Source organism: Sebastes umbrosus, chromosome 18 (assembly GCF_015220745.1).
Source record: "Sebastes umbrosus isolate fSebUmb1 chromosome 18, fSebUmb1.pri, whole genome shotgun sequence".
NCBI classification, from domain to species: Eukaryota; Metazoa; Chordata; class Actinopteri; order Perciformes; family Sebastidae; genus Sebastes; species Sebastes umbrosus.
Window position 1 is genome coordinate 14,338,511 of NC_051286.1, and position 12,214 is coordinate 14,350,724.

Sequence of the window (12,214 nt, forward strand, 5' to 3'; positions counted from 1 at the left end):
TACCTGTGAGGGTTTCTGGACAAAATGTGTCATTGTTTTGTGTTGTTAATTGCTTTCTAATAATAAATATATACATACATTTGCATAAAGCAAGCATATTTGTCCACTCCCATGTTGATAAGAGTATTAAATACTTGACAAATTTCCTTTTAAGGTACATTTTGAACAGATAGAAAATGTGTGATTAATTTGCAATTAATCACGATTAACTATGGACAATCATGTTGCGATTTGCAATTGCGAGTAAATACTTTAATCGACTGACAGATCTATTTAAAAGCTAAAACCAGCAGTCTTTTTCTGCTTCATAAGCTCAAGGATACAGTATTGTTGAAGGTATCCATGAAGGCAATCATCAAGAGGTGCATGCATCCAAACATCTGGAGGTGCTGGGTGACATTCTGCACAAAAAAAGCAAAAGAAATGTGGTCGAAAAATCTTATGTAGAATTTATGTAGAATAAACAAGACAGGAGTGTGTGTGTGTTTTCTTTTTTAGTTGGTATCCATAAAAAATGCAATAAGAAAAGTAACCTATCAGCAAATATGGTACAAACTTGATGTTTTTGAAGATTGATTTCTTCCCATGTTCGTTGTCTTGAAGATATTTAAAGAAATAATTAGCAGTGATTACATAAACCATGTGATTTTATTGTCACTGTACATTCAGTGCACTGTTAGATCTGACTCACTCCAAAAAGAAAAAGCATATATTTACACATGGGTACATTAGGCATGAACACAACAAACAAAAACACAAGAAAATGCCACACGATACTGTCCAGTGAAACCCAGCTGTGGTTGGCTTTTTGCTTCTTCATCCCAACACATTTGTTTTGTCTCCCCAGGACTGTGTGTGTGCATAGTTACCCTGTCCTTTTCCAAGCGTAGGGTACATTTATAATTAAAACGAACCAAAGCTCCCTTTTAACTTGATTCATATATCACAATTGCTAACATATTGCTTTTGAGGGGAGTAAACCTCTTGGGTAATCACATGTCTACGGTACATATACACCAAGCAGGGGTCCTTTATACACCGCGGACCAGAACGGCCAGGGAGGTTCCTCCATGTTTTATGTAAATCTCGTCATCTCTGAGTGCAGGGAGATAAGATAAGTCCGCAAATGGAACAGCGAATAAGCAGCTTTCTCCTCCGAGGAATGTGATCCCCAATTGCAGCAGGTTCATCTACATTTTTTTTAATACCCAGTCAGTGATGTCACTTTATTTCTGTGCCACTGATTCCCAGGAGGAAGCCATGGCCCGCTTCCAAACCCGGTGTAATTTTCAAAACATGAATTGAGGTATAGGATAGTCTGCTTCACTCGCTATACGTCCTGCTGTGCTGATAACCAAAATCGATGAGTTTCAGCATTGAGAGACACAAAGACACAGGAAAAGAAAAAAATCCCACCTTAGACCGAACATAACAGACTCAATACAGTGATTTATATTACACAGCTATTCAGGTGGGCTCGAAATGGGTGTTGAAGTTGCTGATACATCATGAGGAATTCATTAAATGAAACAAACCATCATATCAATGCACAGCAGCTACAGTATAGCATGGTGAAATATACATTTGCAGCATACAGCACTGTACAGTATGTAAACAAAGCACAGCTAAATGTCAGTCTGATGCTCCACGACACAAAGGAACATAGGTGGCCACATTTTGCCTTGCATAGCCCAGTGATCGCTCTGTTACGAAACTATTACAGACACCCATGAAATCGCCTTTGTAGAGGTTTAGACAAACCCTTCCCGCCGTCAACCGAAATAAAACTCGTCCCCAAGGCAGAGCCAAAGCAGAAATTTAATTGCTCCATTTCTATTGAGAATTTCAGCTTAGGAGACAATTAGAATTAATTGGATGTAAGTAGAACCGTTTTAGAACTTACTGAAAATAAATTAAAGCATTTTTCTTTTATTTTTCTTATATTAATTTGAGAAGAAGGGGGAAAGTTGGGAAACAATTATCCGTCTTCAAAAGTGCACAGAGGAGGTACGTGATGAAGAGGAGTTTTGGGCCAGAATGTGTTCACCAAACACTCCTCCTTTAACCATGCTAATATGAAAAACATCTTTTTTTTTATTCATCTCTTAGTTAGGCTACAGGGCGAGACTTCACACGGCGTCTCGTATCGACACAGAGACTGATGTTTGATCAATGCATATATATTGACTGAACAAAAAAGATGTTCATCTTGTTTAGCCGTTATCACGACCACCGTAGGCTCAAAATGAATGGACGCACAGCTGGATGATGAGCAGAATGAAGGTACAACCATTAATAATACACTGTAAATAACATCCATGTTCACCGGCTGGCTCAAAATGCAGTTTTATTATTAAGTACTTGAAGACGCTACGCTTTGGTTTGCTACTGTACAGCGGCCCCTCGTTTCAGTCGGGGATGGATTAGCTGGTTACACATTTGGGGAAGTGCATCATGGGAATTGTATTCTCTACTGTATTGGGTTATAATTATCTATGCATTACATTACAGTGAATTAATAGTTCCTGCGGGGATCTTTTCAACTGTAGAAAGTGGCCTACGTCTGTCGCTTGGCTTTATGTTTTCTTCTTGTTCGGGAAGAAGCTAATGGCACTTTGAAACACTTTAAAGACACTACTGCTTAAAAGTGTTCATAAGGGACAACATCTGTCTCACTAAAACCCTAACAGCAGCTGATTACTGTATTATTTTGATCTTATGATAACATGTTTATAACTGTATCATACTATTATCTGATTGCTTTCTTTGAATAATTTGGCAACTGGTTTACAATTGATATAGATTTTACCTTATAAACATCTACTATCACTTCTGGAGTATACAGATTTATTAACTTAGTTTGAGTCAGTGTTTAAAGAAACGAACATACAGTACCCGAATAAATAGATGAAGGATGAGCTAAATAACTGTCGAAGATACAGAACTTCAGTTCAGAGCCATAATCTGAGGTCTGATATATTCCGTCATTGTTGTTGTTGGGTTTCAATTCAGAGAATAATTCAAGTTATTCTCAGAAACACAAGTGTCATTATATTGTTGCATTATTATTATTATTATTTTTAGTTTTATTTGAACTTGCCACCCTGAAACTCCGATAGATCACAATAACAAAAGGGAGACAAGTCCGTCCGTCGAGCATCAGCTGTGGCATTTGTGTGTACTTGCATGCAAAAACATCTCTTTTGACTATTTATGTATGGTTTTGGCTTCTGATATAGTTTGAAAACTTGTTGTCAAATTTGGCAATTGTCATAAAAGGGCATAAATTATGTCCAATATTGCCATTCATGAAGACATGAGGCCGTTGTTATTTGGAAATCACAATGTCAAATATTCTGTTAGAGTCATACTTGCTCTCTCAGAGCCATAATATTTAACCTGTAGTCCACACTGAGAACAAAACACAGGATCAGAATAATTGTTTAAAGTTCAGATGATGCTTTGTCACGGCTGTTGGCGTGCGATATCGCTGCACAAGGCACCTTTTAACACCTATGAGACGCACCAGGCTTTCCACTAACTACAATGTAAACCGATCCAATGTAACCGCTCAGAGAAAGTGCGCTGGGAGTGTGGTGACGTACTTTAAAGAGCGAAAAGACACCTGTCCAGTGTGTTAACTTTCACTTTCACGTTACAATGGGGGATGAGAACGTGTTGGGCTGGCATGCAGACTTTGGTATCACACACGACTTTGACCAAAACCAAACAGCTGTGGAACTGATGCTATCAATATAGTGACACTTGTTGTTTGAGCATACAACCTAAAAAAAGGGGGCGATGGATATGAGAAAAAGCTAAACCTATACAATATAATGCAATCTAACACCGCACCATCACAAACTATGGACCCCGGAGTGGAATCAGCACCTATGTGACAAAAACTGAACATTATAAACGTCACAAAGGTAGTATTTATTGCAGGGCTATACGAGGTTGCATTACAGAGCGTTTTTAGATTGCATTAAATTGCATAGATGTTGCTGTTATTGTACGTGTATTTAAATAAAATAAACATTTTTTTTTTAACGAGCCATACAGTTTACAGAATATAGCTTATCATGTGTATTTTTCACAGTTTGCTTAGTTGCCGATATTTGTGTAGGACACTGAACAGAGAGGAGTGAGGAGGGAGTTTAGTGTCTATAAGCAAAAAACCACTGACTGAGACTCAGAGGCTACAAGTACAATCCCCATTATTGCCACGTTATTCATAGATGCTTAGTGCAAACTCTTTGTGAACTATGATCACCAGCCAACCATAGTCCTTCTGTCAGCACCAAGTTGACTACAACCGCTGAGTCGATGAAGCTACTACGAGGTAAATATATTACGAGGAAATCTTACAGACCCATGGCGGGCACCGCTTTCTTTGATGACGAATATAAGAATATGTCTAACAATTCTCCCCCCCCCCCCCCGCCCGCCGCCCAGTGCAATTTCACACAATATACAGTACACATATTATATGTAGACCAGTTAGAGACTATTGCTTTAACAACTGAGATTAGAAAATATGAAATAAAGAAACACATAATGTGGCTACGTAGCCGTACAGTTCTTCAGGACATTTATATTAACACACTTCCATTTTTGAGATGAAAATAAGATAAGAAACAAATTCACAGAAGCTTCAGGTGATATAGAGCAATGGGCCTCTGGTTATAACAAGACCTCGGTTGCCTGATTTCTGTACACAACATCTTTATATACATCACATGATCCCATGTCAGTCAGGTTGATATTCACCCTTTTTAAAACCATTTCAAGTCCCTTTTTCTTTTTACGTTTATTACCATTTAAAAGTGTTAAAATTGACTCAGTAGTCCAAGCTTTCACCGTCACATTGGCACACCATCTTTATCTTTTTACGGGCTGTCCCTCGCCTCCCATCGGGTGATGCAGCTGTCTGTCAAACATCTGGCCCAGGTGTCAAGCCTTGGCCTCCAACATCTCCAGGAATAGTTTGTGCATGGGGACTTTGCCCTGCATTTTGATGCCGTAGAAGTGCTGGACGGCCTTGGTGGCGGTCTGACGGAGCAGAGGCAGGGTCATTAGCAGCTTGCCCGCCCGTCGAGGGTCCTCCGGATGCTGGGAGCCCTCAAAGTCCTGCAGGGCCTCGTGGAGAGAATCCTGGAGCCGTTGGACGGCCTCGATGTTCTCTATGTGCATGGAGTCTGGAGCGAGAAGGATGGCGGGGAAGGAAGAAAAGTTTTTATTAGGACTGTCAATCGATTAACATGATGGTCCATGATTAATTGCGTTTCACACATTTTTTATCTGTTCAAAATGTACTTTAAAGAGAGATTTGTCAAGTATTTAATACTCTTATCAACATGGGAGTGGGCAAATATGCTGCTTTCTGCAAATGTATGTATTTATTTATTACTGGAAATCATTAACAACACAAAACAATGACAAATATTGTCCAGAAACCCTCACAGGTACTGCATTAAGCATAAAAAATATGCTCAAATCATAACACGGCAAACTGCAGCCCAACAGGCAACAACAGCTGTCAGTGTGTCAGTGTGCTGACTTGACTATGACTTGCCCCAAACTGTATGTGATTATCATAAAGTGGGCATGTCTGTAAAGGGGAGACTTGTGGGTACCCATAGACCCCGTTTACATTCACATATCTTGAGGTCAGAGGTCAAGGGACCCTTTTTAAAATGGCCATACCAGTTTTTCCTTGCCAAAATGTAGCGCAAGTTTGGAGTGTTATTTAACCTCAACATGGTTGGTACCAATGGATTCCCTAGGTTTTCTAGTTTCACATGATGCCAGTATCTCCATACTAGATTTAAAACTGCGCCCACTGAGCCGTCTGAAAGATCGATTGCATTAATGCGTTAAAGAAATTAGTGGAGTTAAAAGAAATTTGCGTTGACGTGTTATTATCGCGTTACCTTTGACAGCCCAAATTTGTATTTTTCATATTTTAAAGCAACATATTAAATGTATTAAATGAAAAGCAAACATTTTCTATTGATCTCCAGCTTAAACAACAACCCCGATGTTTCGCAGCAGCATCGGCTGGCTTTAAATTCCGCAGCCTGTCTTTGCAAACATGCAATTTTGGAGAGAGGTTTTCTCTTGGTAGTAGTTAATGACGCTCCTTAAATAAATGCCTACGCGTGGCCAGGACTCTAGGGACCGAGAGGGAGAGGTACTGTAGGTCCGTATAAATATACGGTGGGACAGGAAAAAGATTCATTTCTTTTGGTATCATGGACCACATACATCCCCCCCCTGCTAATGAATTCAGATGGCTGCATTACTAGGATATCGTTCAGCTGAATGATGGCGGCAGATGGCCTTCATTTCCATAAGAAAGAGCAGTTGGCCCCCTTATGTATAGGCTCTAAAATAAAACCAGTTGAGACTTATTAAAAACTGCTCTCTGTGTATAAGTCTACAAGTCAGGGAAAAAAAAACACAGGCTTGTCCTCGAAAAAGGACAAGCTGACGGAGAGCGATTTAATGGACAAGCAGTGGTTTGCTTTCAGCCAATTTCACTGCACAGACTTACAGTGTCGGGTCTAATCTGTGTACGCATCATATCCACAATTCATTAACTGATAGATACGATTGTGCACAACGAAATGGGAATTCGGTATGATATCTAACAGAATAAGAGCGACTTATCTCGTCCTAAATGTACTGTATTACTGGAGTTAAACCGAACGCGGCTGCTGATTGAAGTGTGAGTGAATTAGATCAGCTCTGCTATGTGTCATGAAAGTTGTGGAGTGAAGTAAGACCGTGTATAAACATGTAAATGAGGCAGAAAAAAAGGAAAGTACAAGGCTAATTATGTTCCTAACTGACTGATTAAGTCTCTTTTACCAGTCGCCTTCTGTGTAAATTGCGTTTCTATCTTGGGAAATTAACTAGGCTATGTGGACCGCACATGTGTTCCAGCTCTCTTCATTTGAAACCTTCATGTTAATACTGATCTGATCCTCGTTTGGCTGTGCGAGCATATGTGTGTGTGTGTGTGTGTGTGTGTGTATGTGTGAAGCAGCAGAAGAGAGAGGAGGGGAGAGGGAAGAATATGTTTTCAAATGTGTGTCAGTGTGTGTAAATGCACATGGGGAGAGCGTTTTCATGTGTGTGTGTGTGTGTTGAAGGAGGTTAGGGGCGGAATGCAAAACTAACTTTGAAGAAACAATTTCCATGTAATCCGTCAGCAGCCTGGCGTCAATCCCGTCGATACTCCGCTAATTACAAAATCAATGGCCATGAATTTCCACAGCTGTCACACCCACAGGACCCCTGGAGCCGAAGCTCTCCGAGACTGTGTTCAAACGAGCCGAAGCTGCCCTTTCGCCCTCGCTGAGCCTCCCTCTCAACCCCGGCCTTCCTCTCTCACACTTCTCCCTTACCTTTACATCCCTGTCTTTCCATCACCCCCCCTCCTTTCTCCTTCTCCTTCCCTCCAGCTCTCCCCTCCCCATTCATCCTCCCCTCTCTCCACTCTCCCATGGAGAGTTTGTCATCAGAAGACTAAAGCTCTGGGCTCAGCATTTTTCATTTTTCAGTCAGGCAGGAGAAAAGACTCCTAACAGGCATTGATTAGTGGGGGACAGCCCCGGCCTCATGAAAAGCAAACTGTCGATACGGGCGCAGCATCTTCACATTGGAACAAACGAGGCCCGTCGCTCCCCAACGCTCATTCCACTCCACTTAACACATTTTATTGACAGCCCCTGTTTTCCTAATGAAATGCTAAATATATCTCCCTCGGCTGCGGCGCGCTGGCAGCCACTGTTATGGAGATGGAGAGAATGAGAGCGCAATGTGACAGACACACTCACACACACACACACATATGTGCACACAAGTTAAAATATAGATGCACACACTCACACACATACACACACATAGGGAGTGTTGAATTAAACAACCACGCTCCTGACCTTTTTGTCCCCTCTTATCAGCTATCCTTCAGCGTGGAAGTGATCGGCTCACCAGATATACACAATCACCTGACATTTTTTTTGTTTTATTTCTTTGTTTGCTTTAATTAAATGCCAACTATCGAGATTTATTTAAGATTTAACATAGAGATGTACCTTCCTGTTGACTCATGACACCAAATTAAAGGCTATTTGACTGCAACTTACAATAAAAATACAAGTTCTTGATGATTTCTTTAAATATATAATTTAAAAACATTTGAGCTGTATCGAATGTTTTTAAGGTGTGGGTACTTTTTTTTTTGTTATTGTCATTAGTAGTTCAATTGTTGTTCATTTTAGTTTTATAGTTTGCTTGTTTTACTTTTATTTTTTGTTACATTTTTGACTTGTAATTTGTTGTTATTATCGTCATTAGCAGTTTTATTCTTGTTGATTTATTGTTTTTTTTGTTTAGGTTGAAGTTTGTTTTTTGTTACATTTTTGACTTGTCATTTGTTATTATTGTCATTAGCAGTTTTATTGTTGTTAATTTGTTTCTTGTAGTTTTCTTTTGTTAAATTTTTTACTTCTAATTTATTGTTATTATTGTCATTAGCAGTTTTATTGTTGTTGATTTATAATTTTTTGTTTTGTTTTGGTTGAAGTTAGTTTGTTTTTCTTTGGATTTTAATAATTATATATTTGTTTTTACATTGTGATGTAGTGTTTTTGTACGGACCCCAGGAAGAGTAATTACTACCGGATGGGGACTCCAGGTAAATAAATAAAAAAATGAATAACAGTCAAGTACCTAAACCAAAAGCAATCTAATGTACACACTCTGTTTTATAGTGTAAGCTCTTGAATATTTTCAACTCTACATTTCCTTTAATTTCCACTTTAAGGTTGAAAAACAAATCATATTAAACATTTATCTTGTTCCAGCTTTACATTAATGCCATATAATGTTTACACTGAGTGAAATTAAAATCCAAGACTCCATCAAATAAAAGTATTCTTGATGTCTTCCCACATTTCCCTAAAATTCTACCGAAAATGTTTGGTATACCTTGAAACATTTTTTTTGTCTCCACCACAATGTAAAATAAAGTTCTGTGGGTTTAAACAATATTTGGCTGCACTGCATCAGTTCAAAGATCAGAGGTCAACTATACCTGAGTTGGCGAGGGCGATGGCTTTGAGCGTGACAAACTCCTCCTTCTCCATGCGCAGCTTCTTGTAGCGTCGGACCAGCGGCAGGATGGCGACGTGCAGGTCCAGCAGGCCTGAGATCCTCGCCTGCTCCTCGTCAACCACGTAGTCCTCTGCGTACACAATCTCGTCCTCGCAGGGCAGCGAGCGAAACACGATGCTCAGCACCAGGATCTCCATCCAGGCGCTCTGCAGTAGACTCATCTGGTCGGCCAGCGAGAGAGTGGAAAAACCTACAGAATTGAAAAGAAAATGTGTTATTTTTTTTGGGAGGTTTTCTTTCCAGGTATTGCTGCACTCACACCGTATAGCAACATGACGAATCACGAGATAAACCCATTAACCTCACAGCACTGTAATCGGCCGACTCAAGTCCTCAATATGTTTTATGGGCTGTGTATACAGCCCTGTATAATCCCCGGAGAAGTCCAACTTGAAACAGAGGCCGATGACTGTATGTGGTGGCTTAAGGGAAGAACATAAATCAGTCAAGTATGGAGGCCTTTGAAACATGAGCCGGGCTGCTTCAACCATCAACCGTCGACAGTCAGCCCTCTGCAAGCCTCCACATAAGCACATGAGACGCCGCTTAGTGAGGACAAATCCACTCTTAAACCTAACCATCTCTTATTCTGGTCATGGGAGAAAAGACAGAATACTAAATTAATTCTTCTTCATAACAAAAAACATTAATTCTGGATTTTAAAATTGACTAAAGGGACGTTAGTCACTTGATTATTATTTCTGGTTTGTGTCACCATCTGTCATAATATGAAGGTATCCATCAAATAAGTTGCAAAATTCTACTCCAATATAGCGGGTTTTATCACACTTTGTTGTTATGCTTTGTTGAATATACTCAATTCTGTTTGGTCAATCACAGCGTTCTACGGTATGTTATTTCTTTATATAGACCGTCGCTATGTATAACAGACCGTTGCTATGGACACAGTTCTGATCTTGGATTTTGGAGGACCATTTTTGTGTCAAATTATTGATTTCTTAAGTAAGTAGCTGTGTAATAAGTGTGATAATGTACAGCGAGCAGGTCATTGTTGTGAAATAAATCCCTTCAGGGCGATGCAGGACGTCGGGCTGCCGCATCGCCCTGTCTGGGTTTATTTCGCTGTACATTATCCCTTACTCATTACTCAAACAACTGTTTCTTTCTATAAAGTTAATCAATTAGGTACTTTAAGATTGAAAGGATTAAAGTAGGAGCTATATTTGAAGCTATTTTTGTAGAGTTTAATGGATTTTCTTAAAGGATATATTTTTTATTTACTAAAACTATTTTTCACTGCTTATTTTCGTTTTCGTTTCAGTTTCAGTGTACTATAATAACCCTGGTCACCAGACTAATTGATGAACTACATACAAAGAAACCCTCAGATACCACCCTGATGAAGGCAAGATGGCGGAAAACGTTTGGGGAATAAAGCACAGTGCATTTAAGAGGAGTTGTGTTTGGTCTTAGGTCGATACTGATCTGTGTGAGCTAGTTATAACATGAAGTTATGTCAGTCATAAACATACGTACTGGAACTCTCTTTAAAAGTATTTAAAAGAGTTTCAATCCAGCAAAGGTGAGACAAAACAAAAACATATTCAACCCGATGGGACACCTTCTTGATCCTTTTGTCTCTCGTGCTCAACCTTCTGCACTCGAGATAACAATCCATCCCAGATCTCGAGGTCGAGCCGTCAACTCTCTTCTCTAACGTTCACACACACACACACACCACATCAAACAGACGGACATCTGAAAGGACCTCAAGCGCCACAATACCTTTCACTGCTCTGTAGTGAATAGGAAGGTGATTGGGGGGTATTGACCCGGGGGCCTTGAACCCACCACTCTGCTTACTTAAATCTGAGGTTGTATGGATGGGAACGGGGCAGGTTGACTTAAAAGAAGGTCCTCCCGACGGTTCTTATCAAGCAAATAGAGAAACGACGGGGAGAGAGAGAGAGAGAATGAGGGAGAGAGAAAAGAGTGCTGGGGGTGTCATTGATTAGTAGATTGTAATCAGTCCACCAAATGCGAAAGGGGGATCGATCCGAGCCTCAGATCTGACAAACAGTCAGTTGATGGAGGACATCCGGTACACGTTTAGTGGGGGGATGGAGCGACTACGAAATCACTGGATGTAGATACTGTAGGCTGCATCAGGAACTCATGAATGTACTCTCCATCCCCAAAAGACAAGAAAATTAATGGCTTTAATCCCATATGGTGTATTTAGAATAATGAGGGAGGATCAGTGACTAACTGAGTTAGAAAAACTGATGTAAAGGAGCAATGATTCAGACAAAATAATAATGCTTATTACCTTATTAAAAGAATTAATAAATCGGTTTTATACCACTATTTCTTTTGTTATGTATTCAACTTTTTCTTTCTGCATTTCTTTAAACATTTCGTGAAAGATGCGTCACCCTCTCCAGCTGTCTCCTCCTTCTCTTCATCATTCTTTTCTTTTCCCCGGCCAAGTGTGTTTTTTTTTTTCTTTCCACTCAATTTACTGAAGCGATGGAGTGACTTCCTGTCTCCCTGGGGGTCGCCCCGGAGCTTCAGGTGTGTCGCCCGGAGGTGGCTGAGTTAAGTGTCGCTGCGGAGGGTGATTCCCCCTGATGAAATATCAATATTTCACCCTACTGATTTACTGCCGTTTGACCAAACATGACACAATATTGAGCAAACTGGGGGGATGTCTCTGTCTCCGTCTCTGCAGCTTTCTCCCCCTTGTGATGACAAAAAGCATGAACAGAGACAAGAGGTACCACAGGTTTTTAACTGCGCTGTGAGAAAATGAATTATTATCTACTATTCTGCCCTTCAAAGGCAAAGAGTAGTAAAGGATATATTAAGGCAAAAGAGTTTAAAGTTTACAGGCTGGCAGGCAAACTGTGTAACACATAGAAAGGTTGTAATTCCTTCATTTTATACCTTTAAAACTGATTATTTCACCTCATGAAATCACTCTCATAGACTTTATATGATACCTAAAAAATTACGCACTCTGTCTTTTTTACGTAATAAAAAAAAAAATCAATCTGATACATTTAAATAT

The 12,214-nt window shown here is 39.9% G+C and overlaps 1 protein-coding gene across 7 annotated transcripts in view; it reads right to left on the minus strand.

Moving 5' to 3' along the window:
- Positions 1-3,915: 3,915 nt before the first annotated feature.
- Positions 3,916-12,214, minus strand: part of esrrgb (estrogen-related receptor gamma b) — a 150,010-nt gene continuing 141,711 nt past the window's right edge. For all 7 annotated transcript variants that reach the window (XM_037751110.1, XM_037751107.1, XM_037751106.1 and 4 more), the window contains 2 exons: positions 9,104-9,373; positions 3,916-5,198 (listed from right to left, as the gene is read on the minus strand). In XM_037751110.1, the coding sequence (XP_037607038.1) occupies positions 4,954-5,198; positions 9,104-9,373 (515 nt within the window). In that variant the 3' untranslated portion in view covers positions 3,916-4,953. The remainder of the gene's footprint in view (positions 5,199-9,103; positions 9,374-12,214) is intronic.